General features: G+C 37.6%; 1 protein-coding gene across 2 annotated transcripts in view; it reads left to right on the forward strand.

The window, feature by feature from the left end:
- Nucleotides 1-5,843, forward strand: part of LOC134538477 (protein bark beetle) — a 238,572-nt gene extending 232,729 nt beyond the window's left edge. For both annotated transcript variants that reach the window (XM_063379808.1, XM_063379809.1), the window contains one exon: nucleotides 1,985-5,843. In XM_063379808.1, coding sequence (XP_063235878.1) covers nucleotides 1,985-2,644 — 660 coding nt within the window. In that variant the 3' untranslated portion in view covers nucleotides 2,645-5,843. The remainder of the gene's footprint in view (nucleotides 1-1,984) is intronic.
- Nucleotides 5,844-19,389: the final 13,546 nt, after the last annotated feature.

Consider the following 19,389-nt stretch of genomic DNA (forward strand, 5'->3'; position numbering starts at 1 on the left):
TGCCTCGAAAAAGTCAAATCGATGGTTGTTCCAATCAAGTGGAAGAGAAATAGATGCGGCGCAAGCGTACATGAGCGTAACTGGACACTTTTTCGTGCGTGCAGCCGGCGTTAATCGATTTATGAGACGTCACGTCAAAAACAACCGACAGGGGCACTAGTGCATGTAGTTACTGAAAATGGCTGCGAGTGTTCAAAGAGCTTTCCGTGGCAAGTTTAAGAAAACACCACCAGTTTACAATAGCATAATGTAGTGGTACAAGAAATCCGAGGAAGACGGCTGTTTGTGCGATGCAAAACGGTCGGGTCAGCCAGGCGTGTCACAACAGACAGTGGATTGTGTACGGGACGTGATGGTGCAGAGTCCCAAGAAGTCAACTTATCGGGCTAGTGCAGAATTGAACATCCCTCAGGCAACAGTGTGGAAAATTCTTTGTAAGCGGTTAAGAGTGAAGCCGTACAAATTGCAGCTTCTGCAAGCCATCAGCCACGATAACAAATTGCTCCAACTGCAGTTCTGCATTGCCATGCAGAACCATCTTGATAACTATGACTTTGCAAGCAAATTAATCTTCAGTGACAAAGCCACTTTTCATCTCTCGGGAAGAGTCAACCGACACAACACACGCGTATGGGGGACAGAGAATCCACATGTGACTCTCGAACACGTCCAAGATTCGCCAAAAGTTAACGTGTTCTGTGCCATGTCAAACAAGACAGTTTATGGCCCCTTCTTCTTCGCTGAGAGAACTGTCACTGGTATCACCTACCTCGACATGCTGCAATTGTGGCTTATGCCACAACTTGAAGCTGATGCAAGGACTTCATCTTCCAACAAGATTGTGCTCCACCTCATTACCACAATGTGGTACGAGATTATCTGAATGAGACGTTGCCACATCGCTAGATGGGCCGTGGGGCGTCCGCTGTCCAAGTGCTACTCCCGTGGCCACCACGATCACCGGACTTGACACCTTGCGATTTTTTCTTGTGGGGATACATCAAGGATAGTGTTTATGTTCCACCTCTACCACAGAACCTTGACGAATTGAGACACCGCATCGTAGCAGCTGCTCTTACCATCACTCCTGATATTCTGGATCGGGTATGGGCAGAATTGGACTATCGATTAGATGTGTGTGATGCAAGGTGGACACACAGAACATTTATAACTAGTGGGAAGAAGAAAAAAAACTTTGAGAGTTTTTCTTTCATATGGTATATAATTTGTTACATAATTCTTAGCCATTTCACTGTATAGATTTTTTGAAATGTTTCACGGACTTTATAATTACCCTGTATTATCATGAGTAGTTTGTGAGATATTCAGTCGTGTATGGCGATCAAAATAATGTAGCAGATTTCAGTCATTTGAGCAAAAACTAATATCCAATCATATAAGCCTACTACTTAAGCATTTTATAATATATGTTTTACAATGCTTCATGTTAATATTTTAGTAATGCCACAGAGGTATAACTTCTAACGTGAGCAGAAACTCTATAGTATTAACTGTTTAGTGAGTTGTAACCAGTTGGGCAGTATTTTAATAAAAATTCCTTGTCAAGTAGGTCCAAAGCTGGGGTTAAGGATTTTTTTGAGTCTTTTTCACTTTTATTGAAGTCGTTTATAATGGTTAAAATTTCTGGATGTTTCTTGCTGCTGTCTGCGTGTGATGGTGGCAAGCAATGTTTATGGTTCAGGCAGCGAACCCTAGTGGCAAGCGCAGAAAGTACGTGTCTGATTCATCTCTAGAAATTGTTTTACTTGAGCAAATATTTTATTCGTTAGTAAATTTATGATGCTCTGCATGATTTTAAAAATTTCTACACTAAATTTCATGTCTGAATTTTTTATTAAAATATTATTTGTAACATGAACAATTTGAGAACTCATGAATTTACTCATTTCTGAGGTTAGATCTTTACACATCACTGGCGAGTACCGAAAGACTCGCTCACATTTATTTCTTTATTCCTTTTCAGAGCAACCGTTCCAGTCCTACCCTCACGAAAACATCAGATTACAAGAAAATGAACGGTAGTATGGATTCCATGGACAAATCTCAGTTCAACTCGTCGGTGGAGGACAACAGAAGCTACGACATCTACGAAGCGCACAACCCGAACGCCTCCGCGGCGACCTTCAACTTCGCCTCCGACCTCACCCCCACCCCCAGCAGCGAGGCGGCGAGCCCGGGGTTCAACCTGGCGTACAGGAACGCCGGCTTCAGGGACACCTCGACGCTGGCGTCCCGCGAGGACTGGACGCAGTCCGCCTACGACGAGCCGGCGGAGGACTACCTCGCCAGCTCCGCGACCTTGCCGCTGGACGCCACCTTCCGCCCGTCGAAGTACCACGAGCCCCGGCCCCCGCCCCTGGAGCTCCCGCTCCTGCCGCCCGAGCCCCCCGAGCCCTACTACCCCAGCAGCGCCAACCTGCTGGAGACGGACGTGGACGACCCGGCGGAGCGCCCCCGCAGCGAGATGCTCCTGGAGACCAACCTGGACGAGGGACTGCCCAGCAAGCCCGCGCGCTCCAAGAGCGAGGTGCTGCTGGAGACCAGCCTGGACGCCTTCGCCGCGCCGACCGAGACGGTGCCCTTCCACCGGAGCAAGAGCCAGCCGCTGGAGACCTCCATGTGAGGCTCCGACGAGACGCACAAGCACACGTCATCTTGTTGTGGAACAAAAACACGTGTGTTCGGGATATCGATAAAACAAGAAGTACATTCATCAGTTAACAAGCTCCTCTAAATTGTATGTTAGTCTGTGATCTTGGAGGAAATATGTGTTGTGGGATATTAATGGGAGGCGGGCAGGCAGACACCCAAAAAAATTTTCTATCAAAATATTATTTCCAAAAAAAAATATTTGGCTATTTATTTTCAGCCCATTGAATCTTAAATCTAGTATAATTTATTCTTTTTTTTGTTTTGTTTATATTTATATTTTTATATATATATATATATATATATATATATATATATATATATATATATATATATATAAAAATATATAGAGGAAAGTGCCCAAAAGTGGACCCCCATTTTGTTTTTTAATAAAAACACATAGAAAACTATAAAAAAATATGTTTTTAAAGCATGATATATTTACTTTGTTAAGTTGTAAAGCATTTGCATAAGTAATTTTGGAAAATATAATTAAAAATTGCTTTAAAAAAATTATTTACCAAATTCTTACACTTTGACGATTTTAAAAATAGTTGCCTAAATCGGACCCCTTGTAAAAACTATCATAAAAACACAGAGTAAAACAACAAATAAGGTATTAAATCAAAGAAAACATAATATCTATAGTTTCAGAATATACATAATATAAACAGTAACTGATTAAGTTTCAAATAAACCTATAGAATGTTAAGATACAGAAATTATAAACAGAATAACATCATTTAGCGACAAAAGTCGCAAATATAAACGTCCTGTTCAGCCCATGCACAATCCGCATGGGCCCACAGTAAGCACATAACACACATGACCCAAAGTTCCCCTTTAGAATCCTCCGTAAATTTCCTCTTACAAAACATACACGAAGCATCATCATCTTTGGATGGTGAGACTCCCGGCAGAATGTCCAATTCGGATCTTCAGAGGGTATGCTGTTTTCATCTTCGGTGCTTGATCCTTTCACATTTCTCTCAAAATTAAAACACCTTGTCAAGAGACCTTTTATTTTCTTGATGGCTCTGTTCCTGAACCACGAACCCGGCCACGATTCCTTTTGCGTCCTTGACCATGATTTCGTTCTTGCTGTTCTGCTTCCTTGGCTTCTTTAGCTTTTTTAGCTTCCACTTATTGGGTTTTGTAAGGAGTAGATGTAATGACTGTAGAACTGCAGGCCTTTCGTCCTCTGTTCGAGGTCCTCTTTTTAATTTTTGGGATGGGAGTGATGTCAAATGGGCTTGTCTTAGAAGATGTGGAACTCTGAGGATCCTCAGTTGTAGCTGATGGCCGCGGAATACCAAGACCTGCCAAAAACGTTGATGGTTGACTTGGTTCAAACTCTACAATAACTCATGGTTCCTCTGTGTTACGTTCTTCTCTGATCTCTCGATAGCTCTGACTTTCTGCAGTTTGTTTCTTCAACACAGATTCATAGAAACTTGAATCTCGTTTTTTGTTTGTCTCTTCAATGTATTCAGCATCAAAGCACAGCTTCTTGTTCAAGGGATATATGCCTGTTACTTTAAATCCATTGATTGCTATTTGAGCAGTTTGGCATCTAATATAGGCTTTGCCAAACAGTTCCATTACATCAAAAGGACTGACGGCGCGCTCATTGTGCCTTAACCAATGCCTGATTTCCTCATTGTAATAAGCTTTGAGAGGACCCATGAAACTTCTATCCAGCGGTTGTAGTTTGTGCGAGGAGTGTGGCGGCAGCGACTGAATGGTAACATTATTCGCTTTTGCCAAGTCGATCAGATCAATATTCTGTGTGGGGCTAAAGTGACCATCCAAAAGCAACAGCACAGGTTTTTCATTTGTAGGATGGGCAAACTCGATGAAGTGTCGAAACCACTGAGTGAAGGAGTTGGTTTGGATTCACCCTGAAGGATGCGCTGCAAAGATTGTTCCTGGTGTAGAACCTTTTTTTGCTGTTCACTCATATTTTTCCTCGGAAAAATTACTTAAGGTGGTACAAATGAGCCACTAGCATTCATACAAGCAACAATTGTTATAAGTGCCCCACGTTCTCCTGATGTCAAGGCAGCAACCTGTTTTTTACCCTTAAGGCCAATTACTTTTGCTACTTTACTTTTTACCACTGTAATTCCACTCTCATCAACATTGCAAATTCTGTCAGGAGAAAATTTACCTTTCTCGTAAATATTTTCCATAACATTAAAGAATTTCTCTGTATTTTCTTTGCTGAACCCAAGAGCCCGGCTGTAGGATGTTCCAGTAGGCTTCCTTTCTGACAGTTTGGTTTTGTGGCATTTAAGAAAAAGTTTTACCCACTTTTTCCCAGAAATTCCATCTTTGAAAGGATATTCAATGTCATTTCTCTCTGCCAATTGTACAGCCATTCTTCGGAAGTCATTACGAGTAAGTCCAAAAAAAAGATGCTTCCATAGCCAGACAATAATGAACAAGCTCATCTTCAAGATCTTCACCCAAAACTGTAGGTCTGCCTCTTTTTGTTATTGCTGCTTCCTCAGGTGTACCGTACTTCATGTTGGACAACCTCATTAGTGTGGTTTTCGGAACACTAAAATTTGATAACTGGCCTTCTTCCAACCCATCTTCTTTTTCCGAATTTCATTAATAGCCGTAGTCATTTTAGAAGGACTCCACTTTCTTTGATCAATTTTCCCCATTATCCTTTTGGAATCTGCAACAGAATTTCAAACGTATAAGAGTATATACAAATGTAAGCCGACATTAGACATGATTATGTAAGGGGTCCGGTTAAGGGAACAAGGGGTCCGGTTTAGGCAACTGAAGGGGGTCCGGTTTGCGCGACTGTAGCTAACATATTGCTAACCCAATAAATTTTTAATCAAGCATCCAAATGAAACGGTTTGGTAACAAACATTTACAGTACACCTTGCCATTAAAAAATATATATAGGTCCAAAGGCTTACCTGCCAATATCTTGGAGAAATTATTAATTATGTAGCACACTGCAAAAACTTTTTACACTGCCACAACACACAATGGCGGGTGGACACGCTACAAGTGAAGTGAGCGAGGTGTGCGCTCCGCTACGGCGTGGCAGAAGCCTGGACTACTGTTTGCACTCGGTACCGCTAGAGTTCAGGAGAATGCAGAGCCAGGTGACCGGGGGTCCACTTTAGGGGGGGTAGTCCGGTTTTGGGCACTTTCCTATATATATATATATATATATATATATATATATATATATATATATATATATATATATATATATATATATATATATATATATATATATATATATATATATATATATATATATATATATATAAGCTATTGGACTAAAAATATAATATAGTTTGAAGTGTTCCCAATACTCTACCCCCTTCCCACAAAGTCTCACAATGATTTGATGGTGATGTCCAGGTTTAGTTAATACAAACATATTTTTTCTGTAGAGCATACTGCAGCTTATAAACACGCACATAAATATGTGAAATACCTGCCTTCGTTGGGACAGTAAAATGACACAGATAGTCCACTTATCATAATACACACTCTTAAAAAAAATCAAGATTTATGAGAAATTTGCTTAGAATCAAACAGAACACTCTCTGTTTTTTGCATAAACCTAAAACACATGCAAATTGCATAGAATGTGCACACCTCACTTTACATTTCGAATGTGGTGAATTCTTGTCTTATGAATGGCCACTTAGTAGGCATACACTAGCATTGTACACAAGGTTCTAGTATACTAGGTAGTTAATATGATATAGGGACAGTTAGTTATATTTTCGATATCTTTTCTGAACTGTATATTTTTTAGTGTATACAAACAAGGTCATTCATATCAAACAACATTAGAAAACATATTTAATTTATAAGAATACTAATTTCTAAGTTTTAAATTTAAAAAAAAAAAACTTTAAAAAGTTTAAACAAAGATTGGTCAAAAATTTTAAATGGGGAGTTAGTTCTGCAGATACTGCAATTTTCTTGGTCTGTACATTATGCAAAGCCAAATTGCATAATATAGTACCTGTCTACTTTTCTGAACAGTGTGTATTGTGATATAGTGCAGCAACCTTCATCATTTCCACATAAGTGTTTATTTGTGCGAATAAGACTGATGAGTAACTCCAGTGTTAAAGATAATCTTAAAAATCAGAGAGGTAGGCCTATACTTCAGTAACACATTCCATTACATCACTGCGCTGATACACGACATGGTATTTACAGTGGTTTGCCAGGAGTTACTCTTGTATATACTTGGTACTGTAAATGTGCTATTTTAATTATTACAGGGTAAACATTATCATAAACATAAAAATGGCCAAAGGATATTGTATTACTGTAAAATGTCAATTATATTTCTTTTTGAAAGAAACCATAATGTTTTCAACAGTTCTTAGCCAACATCATAACCTGTACAAAAACACAGCAGCTTGTCTCTATAAAGTAACAGATCATACTTCCATTGGTGCATGTGCTTATTAAACATTAGACAAAGTTATTTTGATACATTTCCTTTTAATGTATGTTAAAACAGAAAAAGTCCTTGCTTCAATGTTTGAAACAAGTGGTGCTTCAAGTGACCAATCTTGCAGATGTTTTGCAGTTGTTCAGAGAACTTTGAACTAAAGTTTCTAACTTGGTGACTAAAATGAAGTTACCTAGTTGGTTTTGTTCTGAAAACTTCAAATCTCCGCCACTCGGCTTCCCAGACTGGGAGTGGTGGGGAAAGGGCATGCCATCGCTCCTATATTTTATCCCATTGGTTGTACGAACTAGGTATCGCAGACAGGGGCCAAGCAGCGTAAGACTGACGGTACCGTAGTTAGTGTTGAAAATACCGGGTATCTGCTACACACAGCTTAATTTCTTGTCAGCACTCAAATACAGAAATTGGTCAAAAAAACCTTTGGCACAGGTTCACAATTATCGTACACCCATGTGGAGAAAAGGGTTCGATTATTTTTAAGTCATAGCAGAAGTCTGAAGATAATCTCATTAGTATCAGTTTTAAAAACTTTTCAATATATGTTAAAAGTAAATTACCACCAAATTTCTCTGAAAACATGTTATAGTATTCAGTTGAACAAAAACCTACAGCATCATAACCAAACAAGGCATTGAAAATTGGCTGACTACCAACAATGATGAAATGAATCTTTTGTTTTTAGGTACCTCAATACCACTTCTGTTGTGTTTCATTAATCCATTTGTTTGCTTAATTATGAAATGAAGACACACTGTGGAAAATATTGCTGCTTTCCTTAAAAACTTGACGCAATGATAGAGAAGAGTAAACAAATTATCACTTCCCACATGCAATCACATTATTTGTAACATCAGTGTGCTGGAGTTAACATATAAACGTACCTAGGCTGTGTCTTCAACTGCCGTAAACATTGAGAAGTTATTGTCAATGTTCATCTCAGCTAGAAGGTGGTTGGGAATGTAACAAGAACTCTCAATGCTCACAAAATTACGTGCAATGAGAAGTGAGCGAAGAGAGACAATAAGTTGAACATTCGTGGTGTGTTACGTATTAGCAATTTTGTAGGTGGCGCTGTTAAAAGACCTACAAGTGTAGTTTAATGTGAAAATCTATTTTGTTGTAATTTACTTTTGTACTGCTTTTATTTTTTAGTGTTTTTTTCATAAATTTATTACTATTAGAACTCTATAAGAACCTTTTTTCAAATGGAAGAAGAATGAGCTCCTGTATTTATGTGTGTGAATGCAGAAAGGCTGATTATATACCAAATCGTGCCTGTCTTTATTAATACATAAAGCAGTTTCTGTGATGTGATAGGTGGTAAATGTCAAATAAGCCGACAAGGCAAATTTTATACTTGTGTTTATGATAAATATAGAAACATTATTTGACTTGTGTATTTTCGTCTTATATGCTCACCAAACTGTATTGAAATTTCCTGTGCAATAGTTGATGTCTACTTTGTAAAGTACTTCAGTGTGTGACTGTCCCTGCTCTTCCAGAATGATAGTGATAGCCCCGAAACACTGTGGACGGTCTTAACTAAGTGGCCAAAATTATAAACAATGTTTACTTATTTTATTTTGCGCAAAAAACAAATGCTGACATAAAAACCACCCACAATCCAAGTGTAGGGTCAATTCAAAATATTATCTGAGAATCCAAAAACAGAGAAAAACGTGAACGGACTACAGAGACCTGAAGTAGGGGTGTGCGAAAAATCCAGATAAATTACAAATTAACACAAACATATTTTATATGCCTTTAAAGATCTGACACATATTTACAAATAACCTGAAGAGCTTCCTTGATATAAAGAAAAGACTTATCACACAAACCTGCACTACTTATTAAAAATGTGATATATATAAAAATAAACATTCCATCATAAAAATATAGATGCAAAAAATTCCATTAAAATACTTCTATAAGAATTATTGGCCATTGTAAAAAACTTTCATCACTGCACAGTGGATAGCCTAAGCAACTCATACTAAAAAAAAATAGTATCTAAAGTTTATACTGTTCTTTAGTAAGGGAGGTGAGCTATTTACTACCAAAAAATGAAAGTTCCTAATAGTCATCACGCAATACTAATAAGCCGGAACCACTACGATGTTCATAGAGATGACTGCAGCACAATAGTCTAGTGACACACAATGAAGGAGGTAAATGGACACAAGTGTGCATAAAATTGGGCACAGTAATTTTTTGGCACGCTTTTCACTATTAACGTGTTTAATAAAATCATGTCCCAAACAAACTCACTTAGAAAGGCTTTCCCAAATTACACCTTCAAACAAATACGTAATTAATAAAGATGAACCACAATCCATTATGGTTTCATAAAAAAAAAACTTTACTTTTTTACCGACCGTATTTTACTGGGGCTGTCCGAGAATTCTAACCAGTCGTTACCAGACAGCTATCTGAACACCAAATCAGCGTAAAAAATTACGTGAATTAACCATCGCTGCCAAAAACTAAAAAAAATTAGATATCTGTCAGTACAACTCGTACACCTGGCAAAGTTAAATTCACGCCCTTGGCGCAGGCTTGTGAAAGTTGCGGCCGGTATCGGGTGTTACCGGTAAAGGGAGTTGCAGCTGTTCTCGTTACCTCGTGTGGCATTGTCGGGCCCTTCGATGCGCTGCCCGGTACACCGCTTGTGACGTCGTCATGCCTCGCAGAGCGCTGGCCCGCGCGTCCGTCTTGTAGCAGCCACGGGCTCCTCTCTCTTTGATTCTAGTCCGCGCAGTGAACCACTGCAGCGCGGTCACGCTCCCAAGCGGCAGTTGCGTGCTACAACGGAAATTAAACTTAAATTACTAAGGACTGTAAATTAAACTTACAATGAAACCAAATATAAGATAATCAAAATCAAAATACGGAAAACAAATATATAAAAAAATACGTTAATGAAAGAATTAAAAGGGGAAATAAGCTTTAACAATTATATTGGCCAAAAGTAAATTGTAAACAAAATTGCCGCTTGGCTATAAGGGAAGGTAACATTGAAAATGCTCCCAAGTCATAAGTAGAGACACGGAAATTTCGTGAATCGCGATATCGCGAAATAACACCGCAATTTACCTTAATTCGCGACAAAACACCGAAATCGCACAGCATCGAGAAATAAAACTGATAATAATGAATTAGACCACCCATGCAAGACTTCGCGAAAAACAAGTAAACACGACGTTGACGGCACATCGCCATTTTTCTAAGTTCCAACATGGCCGCTTTGTAGTAATGAGAGTAAATAATGATTTACAGTATTCCCATTACGTAATCATGACAATTTGAAACGAAAGCAGTAATTGCAATCATAAACTAATTAAAAAGAGAGAAATGTAGGTACCTACCTGAGAATCAACACAAAGTTAATAAAAAATACCGGCGATGTTTTCAACACAATATAGCTGCCATGATTTTCAACCCACTTCTTTGCTGCAAACTGTCGCCTTACAGCTGTATTTACACATTAATCTTGTAGAGAAATATAAATTTTTAATTCTTCCTTTCATGTTGAACGGTTAACAACCTCATGCTTTCAACTACGTTTGACTGGCTTGGCAACCTACTCATTAGAGCTGTAGCAAACCGTATGTATTCGGTACTGAGTAACGGGAGCGCCATCTAGTATCAAGTAACGAAACGTTACACACGGCTGGATTTCGTTACTCGCATTTTTCGTATGTTTTACGCATGCGCGCGCATATTCGATGAATTTACGTTACAAAGAACGATGTTTGATTATTAAGTAAAGTATAATATGGAAATTTGTCGTCCAAGTTTTTTACTGTTTATAAGAAAGTATTTTTTACAAATTAGAAATATGTATGTTTTTGTTCTTTATTATCGCGTATTTTCACATTTTTTTTGTTTTTATCTTAAGAGATAATATAATAAAACCGCTCTAATGAGATTTAATCGTTTCTTGGTTAACAAAAACTGTTAATTATCAAATATTGTTAATTACAATGAAATCAAAAGACTCAAAATCCCAATGTTTTAAAATCAAAACTTGTCTTTTGTTTCCCATATTAAAAAACTTTAAAAATTGGGAGTACCATGGAGGCCTGGTTTTATTAAGAGTAGGTATGAAATTTAATTCACAGATACCTTTGATAAGGATTTTGATGCAATTGATTGGGCAGTACTGAATAATTGGGATAAAAACAGTTATTCTGTTTTTTTCCAACAAGAACAACCTGAGATTTGGAAACAGACATTTCACTGCCTCGTGAACCCGAATGGAAAGCTTACAGCTCATATGCTAGCATCTGAGAACCCATGCAAGTGTGATTCTGTTCAGTTCACTGTCTTAGACAGTGGATATCCTCATTGAGCTTCTGCCCGTATTCTATTCTTTACCCGTATTATGAGTGTTTACCCGTATTATTGGTGATTACTGGTATATACCCGTATCATGGGTGTTTACCTGTATATACCCTTATTATGGTGTTTACCCATATTATGTTTTCCCATATATACCCGTATTATGGGTGTTTACCCATAATATGGGTGTCTACACGTATATACTTGTATTAATTTTGTTTACCCGTATTCAGGCATTTACCTGTATCTGTGTGTATATCAGTATTATGGGTGTTTACCTGTATTATGAGTGTTAACCTGTATTATGAGTGTTTACCTGTCTAAACCTCTATTATGTGTTTACCCATATTATGGGTGTTACCTGTATTATGGATGTTTACACGTATATACCCGTGTTATGGGTGTTTACCTGTATTATTAGTGTTTCCTGTATTACGGGTGTATTCCTGTATATACCTGTATAATGGGTGTTTACCCGTATATGGGTGTTTACCTGTAATATGGGTGTACCCGTATATACCTGTATTAATTTTGTTTACCCGTATTATGGGTGTTTACCCTTATATGTGTGTATAACACCCATAATACTGATATACACACAGATACGGGTAAACACCCATAATACGGGTAAACAAAATTAATACAGGTATATATGGGTAGACACCCATATTACGGGTAAACACCCATATTACAGGTAATCAGTATTATGGGTGTTTACCTGTATTATGGGTGTTTACTTGTCTAAACCTCTATTATGTGTGTTTACCTGTATTATGGGTGTTACCTGTATTATGGATGTTTACACGTATATACCCGTTTATAGGTGTTTACCTGTATTATTAGTGTTTCCCCGTATTATGGGTGTATTCCTGTATATACCTGTATAATGGGTGTTTACCCATATAATGGGTGTTTACCTGTATTATGGGTGTATACCTATATATACCTCTGTTATGTGTGTTTACCTGTATTATGGGTGTTTACCCATAATACGGGTAATACCTTTGATAAGGATTTTGATGCAATTGATTGGGCAGTGCTGAATAATGGGATAAAAACAGTTATTCTGTTTTTGTCCAACAAGAACAACCTGAGATTTGGAAACAGACATTTCACTGCCTCGTCAACCCGAATGGAAAGCTTACAGCTCGTTTGCTAGCATCTGAGAACCCATGCAAGTGTGATTCTGTTCAGTTCAATGTCTTAGACAGCGGATATCCTCATTGAGCTTCTGCCCGTATTCTATTCTTTACCCGTATTATGAGTGTTTACCCGTATTATTGGTGATTACTGGTATATACCCGTATCATGGGTGTTTACCCGTATATACCCTTATTATGGTGTTTACCCATATTATGAGTGTTTTCCCATATATACCCGTATTATGGGTGTTTACCCATAATATGGGTGTCTACCCGTATATACTTGTATTAATTTTGTTTACCCGTATTCAGGCATTTACCTGTATCTGTGTGTATATCAGTATTATGGGTGTTTACCCGTATTATGAGTGTTTACCCGTATTATGGGTGTTTACCTGTAAACCTCTATTATGTGTTTACCCATATTATGGGTGTTACCTGTATTATGGATGTTTACACGTATATACCCGTGTTATGGGTGTTTACCTGTATTATTAGTGTTTCCTGTATTACGGGTGTATTCCTGTATATACCTGTATTATTGGTGTTTACCCGTATTATGGGTGTGTACCTGTCTAAACCTCTATTATGTGTGTTTACCCGTATTATGGGTATTACCTGTATTATGGATGTTTACACGTATATACCCGTGTTATGGGTGTTTACCTGTATTATTAGTGTTTCCCCGTATTACTGGTGTATTCCTGTATATACCTGTATAATTGTTGTTTACCTGTATTATGGGTGTTTACGCATAATACGGGTAATACCTTTGATAAGGATTTTGATGCAATTGATTGGGCAGTACTGAATAATTGGGATAAAAACAGTTATTCTTTTTTGTCCAACAAGAACAACCTGAGATTTGGAAACAGACATTTCACTGGCTGGTCAACCCGACTGGAAAGCTTACAGCTTGTTTGCTAGCATCTGAGAACCCATGCAAGTGTGATTCTGTTCAGTTCAATGTCTTAGACAGCGGGTATCCTCATTGAGCTTCTGCCGATGCAATGACAATTCAACTGATGGAAACAGTGTTGTTTTCAGAAACAACTTGTAACAAATCACCTTTGTACTAATCAGAGCCCAAGTATCTGCCAGTGAATCCCTTGTGCTGTGGTTTCTGAAGTGAAACTCTTCGCTGAGGGGGCCACAATTTTCAAAGGTAATGAAAATTCTGATTGCATGAGGGGAATAGTTAGGTATGTGGCGGGGAACTGGTGGAGAAGAAGATGCCAGGGGAGAGGTAGAAATGACCCAGCATACTTGCACACTTGCAAGGACGTCGCCAGCCTATGGCTTGGTGGGGGGGGGGGGGGGGGGGGTTTGGCAAGTTGTGGGAAAAGTATGTATTTTGGCTACATTATTTTATATCTCTAAGGCTCTAGGGGGAGGGCAACTGCCCCCCCCCCCCGGCGACCCCCTTTCACACTTGCATACTTGTGCAATAGCATAAATAAGTGCTCACATACATGCATATATATATGTTTTTTTTTATTTGCAACCTCAGCCAAAGAGAATTGTGTTTTCTATACCTAGGTAATAATATTGTCACGATCCACCTTCAGAGGGGGGGGGGGGGCGAGAATCGTAGCTCTTTACATAGAAACAACTCGCTTGGCATCAACTAGTCTTAACTTCATAAAATACTTTACTGTACCTAGGATCATAGGTTCGTCATCCCGTACAGGATGTCTGGTGAGAGCTGAACTAAGGAGATTTTGCAAAATAACATAATACTTAATTAAAATTATTTTATTCTTAAAGTCAAATACTCAACATCATTTTAAAGAACATTTAAATAGCAGGATTACAATTTAAAACAATAATCTCTTTACTTCCTTAACGATTGAACGACCTTACAAGAGAGAGAATGAGAGAACTTCACTAAACACTTCCCTAGTCCTTCCGAATACCTCAAATCATAATTAATACTTAAAATTAAAACAAAGATAAGTCCATACTCACATTTTCCGAAAAGCCTTTCTTGATCGATTACTTTAAAAAAATAACGTAGGGGCCTCTCCTGCCCTTGAAATCCCGAACGAACATTACATTTTAAAAACTATGACGCGTGACCCCTGACGAGGGCCATAGCCTCCGCCCGAAAGCTTGACGACTACATTATGACCTAACTTAAATTAAACGACTCGTGGCCTCTGGCGTCGACCATAGCTTCCGCCCGAAAGCTTGAATTCCTACATCACGAACGAACTAACAACTCGTGACCACAGGTGAGACGCATAGCCTCCGCCTGAGTGAGCCTGAATTCCTACATCACGAACGAACTAACAACTCGTGACCACAGGTGAGACGCATAGCCTCCGCCTGAGTGAGCCCCGAGTCACCAATCACTTGCGCTTAAATTCGCGCGCCCTGCCGCGCCTACCATAACAAAAGCTCGTTATTGAAGTCAAATTTACTAAACAACTAACTAGAACATCTGGGAAGACTACCCCCCCTCTACCCCAATGTGCAGGCCACACCGCGCGGCTTGTTACGACAGCGCGCCCCAGTAACCGCGGCCCGTGGCTGCGCCAGCGTGCGGCCAAACAAACAAACAAAATTCTGCAAGCCCGCAGCGCGCCGCGCCGGCCCCGTGCCCCAATTACATGGTCACGCCACTTGCGCTGACGAGTGAACAGAGCAGCCAGCCCAGAGTCCCGTCAGTAAAGTCCCTAAATTTGATTTCAACAACCCTGCAAAATTTCAACCCGCGACATAAACCTCCCCTCACAGAGCTCGAGCCCCATCGAGCTACCTCAAAATTACAAATTGTCTTTTTCCATTAAACCATAACTATAAATTCCTCATTTCACAAAAATAATAATTTTCTTAGTTCCTTGCTGTCTGAACATACATCTAGATTCTGCATAAGATTTATTTTAAAACAACAAGTATTCATAAAATTAAATGTAAAACTTTTATCTGGTTTGTTCTCACAGGAACCTTCAGAGGCTCGAGTTCTCAATTCTAAAAAAATTGTTCTGTTAGTGAAGCTCTCTTTACAAATTAAATTACTGTTCTTAGTTTCTCAGTATTCGTTAAACAATGTGCAAATTCTTGATAATTATTATTATTTTTTTTTTTTTCGGTTTCCGTTTATTACCATACTTCTTTCGTTCTTCAAAAAAAATTAAGTGTCCTTACAGTGTTTCAATTAATTAAACTCTTATCTCGTGAAGGTTGGTGCAACTCCTCGAAGTCAGTGTTGTCGAGAAGAGTAGCTCCCTGGGCTGGCCATCAGCAAACACCACTCAACTCCAACAGCTACTGGACTGGCTTCCAGGGCAGCTCACAACTTCTCCCCACATCTGCTTCGGAGTTGTGCCATCCTCATCACGAACAGATTACAATTCTGAAACATCATCAACAGGCATTACCATCACGCCTGACAAATACAAAACTAACTACTAAACTGCAATCGATGGGCAAGGATGCAAACACACAAAAAAATAAAATTAATTAATTCAACTGCTAACATAAAGTATCCCACCCTTAGCATAATCTAATCAGGCAAATAATTTGATAGGAAAAACTTAAGGAAGGGAAACATGACCTCCAATGATTTTCCCTAACTCTTGAGTCTTGATCTTCTCTATACAGCAAATAGTCCCCACGAAGTAACTGGGTTGAAGGTCAGTTCACATGACCCACCCATAACCTCTTCTACTCTTCTTTTCTTCTGGGGGCAACCACAATGCCCACCAATCTCTCTCCATGGTGCCGAACCAGCTATCCCATGAGAGTAAACAACGTAGTCAATAGGAGCGCAGAGGGGAAACACCAATCTCTGGCTTGTCGAGTCATAAAACTGCTTTATCTTCTTCTTCTTCTGAGTAAAAATATCTGACTAACCTTGCTTCTATTCTTCCAAACAGTAAAAGTTCATCAGGTATCTTCATGAAAGAAACATTCTAACTAATAATTCTTCATTTTTCTTCTTCTTTATTTCTGTTAGTTGTAATAGAAGGCCATGTTAGGGAGGTTATAGGGAAAAAGAGTGGCCAATTCCCACCCCATCACCCACCTAGATCATGACTAATTAACTTTTAAACTTTCTATTTCAAACAAATTAAAAAAAAACCATTTTTTTATTCAAACTTTTAAACTATAATTACTTTTACTTCATAACCTCAAAAGCTAATCAATAATTCTAAATGAAATTGTGATTTACTGCATCCTTGTTCCATCCGATCTGTTTGTTTATAACCTTTCTTGTAAAGTATAAAATTTTCAAACATTACTAATTCAAAAAAAAATTAAATTCTGGTGTCCTTTGAGTTAAAATTAACTTTACTATTTCTTAGCTTGAAATAATTTAAGTTTTCAGAACTATTTCATTGTCTAATTCACAACACTTAAAAATCAACTCAAAACAACAAATCATCAAAATCAATAAGATCATCTGACCTACCTATCAGTACTGTGAACTTGAACTGTTCGTACACATTTATAATAAGCTATTGTATTTAAATTCCAACCTAAATAAGGTTTAAAAAAAACTACTAATCCCTCTGTAAATTAAGAAAATTAACTTTAAAAATTAAACTTAAGGTATTAGTTCTTTTTGACAGCTACCACAACTCACTAGTTCCATTACATTACTATAACCTAAAAAGTTCTGTAAATAATGTTTATAACAAAAAAAAAACTCCAGTTACTGTCTTCCATAAAAAAAAATAAAACTTTACATGACCTTATTAATCTCCACTTGTAAGTCCATGGCTGCCAGCTTTCTCTTCTCTTGAATCTTCAGTCTTGGCTCTTGTTTCAGTGATCTTGTATCTTGTCTCTCGAACTCTTGTCATCTTGTAAACTGGACTGCTGCTCAGCTCATCTTAAGGAATCTGTAACAGTTTCAAAAATACATGTTAATTTAAATTACATAATTCCTGTTCTTTGGTCCTAAAAAAAAAATTGTATTATTAGTACACATTACCCTGAAACAACATTATTATTCATTGTTTATTACTTAAAAAAAATGCTTTACCATAAAATCCTTTTTTGTTCTTTTCATTAGGCCTATTTATTTTCCTTCTTCTTAATTAAATTCTGCTTCAAATGTTAATCCTAACTTAAGACCTACCATCTATTTATTATTCATTACCTACATTATTTATGTTACCCTAAAATTCCCATAAGTTTCTAATACTTCCTATCAAAGACATTCTCTCTAAAAAAAAATTTACTTGTGACTCTTAACTTAACAAACTTAAAAAAAACTTTTACACTAGACTTAACTTATTATTCATTCTTAGTTACTAAATTTCTATATGTAAACTTTAGTACTTACAAACAAAAACTGCCTATTTCTCTCTACCTCTTAATCTCTTTCAATTATTACAATAATAATGTTACCTTGCATCTTTAAACTTTCTTCTTTTCAATTAAATTAGACATCTCATAACAATAAAAATTCTGCCTATACTCTTCTTATGGGTGTACAAACCAACAACAAAATTTCAAATTCTCAAGTTTCCTTATATTTAAATTATGCAATACAAATAACCTCTGTGGTGCCTGTACCCTTTAGGCCTACCACCTTCTCCTCTCACAGCATAACTCTTATTCCTCGGGGTCTGTATTCACTGTTACAAATCAAATATCTCAAAAAAAATTAAAAACAAATTTATTATTTTAAGAAAACAAAAATTTACATTGAATTTACTATGGAGCCTGGAAATCTTAATGTCTCACAGCAGCTAACATGACTAAATCCCATGGAACCCCAGGTTTACATAACCTGTGCCCAAAAATTTAAGCATACCAGGCTTTCTCTGCACTGGTTTTACAGCATCACACACTATTTAGGGCCCCTGATCTGCCATCAGTCCCAAGGAGTTTTCCCACAACCCCTCTCTACACAAGCGCCTACCGCATTCCTCTCAATTGGCTATCGGTTTTACGGCATTCTTTTGGGATCCGACCATCAAGTTAGGGCTAATCGAACACTAAACCTCCATACTTCCAAACTAATGTAAATCAATTAAATTTTCTCTGTAATTTCTTAAAATCCAAATAAAAATTATTCAAACATGCCCAAGAAACTTTCAAAAAAAAAATTCATAATCTTATCTTCAAACCCTTAAAATAAAAATAAATAGATTACTCTGTTTTCTCCTTAATAACTGTAAACTGTCAACAAATATTATGTCGTAAATTTAACTATGCTTACTGACTCTAAATCATAAAATCTCATTCGTCCTAATTAATAAACAACCAATTTCCTTGAAATCTCACTGTATCTCTCATACTCAAACTCCACTGGCTGAATATCTCAATAAATTCAAAAACAATTATCTAAACTCTTAAAGAAACTCCTCCCCAATTATTCAAATTACTTCACCTTATTTTATTTCATTACTTAAAACACCTTACTCAAAAAAAATTAATTAATTATCTAGCTATCTTCCATTATTATTTATTTACCGAACAAAACTTTCTCCTAAATTAATTTAGTAACATTCAATTTCACATTAGGCAAGTACACTAACTCTCTACAGCAATGTTTCTCATTTCCCTCCTTCCTAACTGAATCCAATCTTACTTAACCTCCAGGGAATTTACCTCACAAAATAACCAAAAATTTCACTGTAGTGCCTATCTGCTATAGGCCCACTACACAGGGGGCTCTAACCCCACCAACAAACTTCATTGAAATGGTACCCTATCCCATACAGGATAGCCACTTCGGTACTACCATGGGGAACTCCTGCCCCGAACTACTAACAACACTCAGGATTCTCCTAACCCTTAATT

This window comes from Bacillus rossius, chromosome 13, assembly GCF_032445375.1.
Source record: "Bacillus rossius redtenbacheri isolate Brsri chromosome 13, Brsri_v3, whole genome shotgun sequence".
Lineage (NCBI taxonomy): Eukaryota > Metazoa > Arthropoda > Insecta > Phasmatodea > Bacillidae > Bacillus > Bacillus rossius.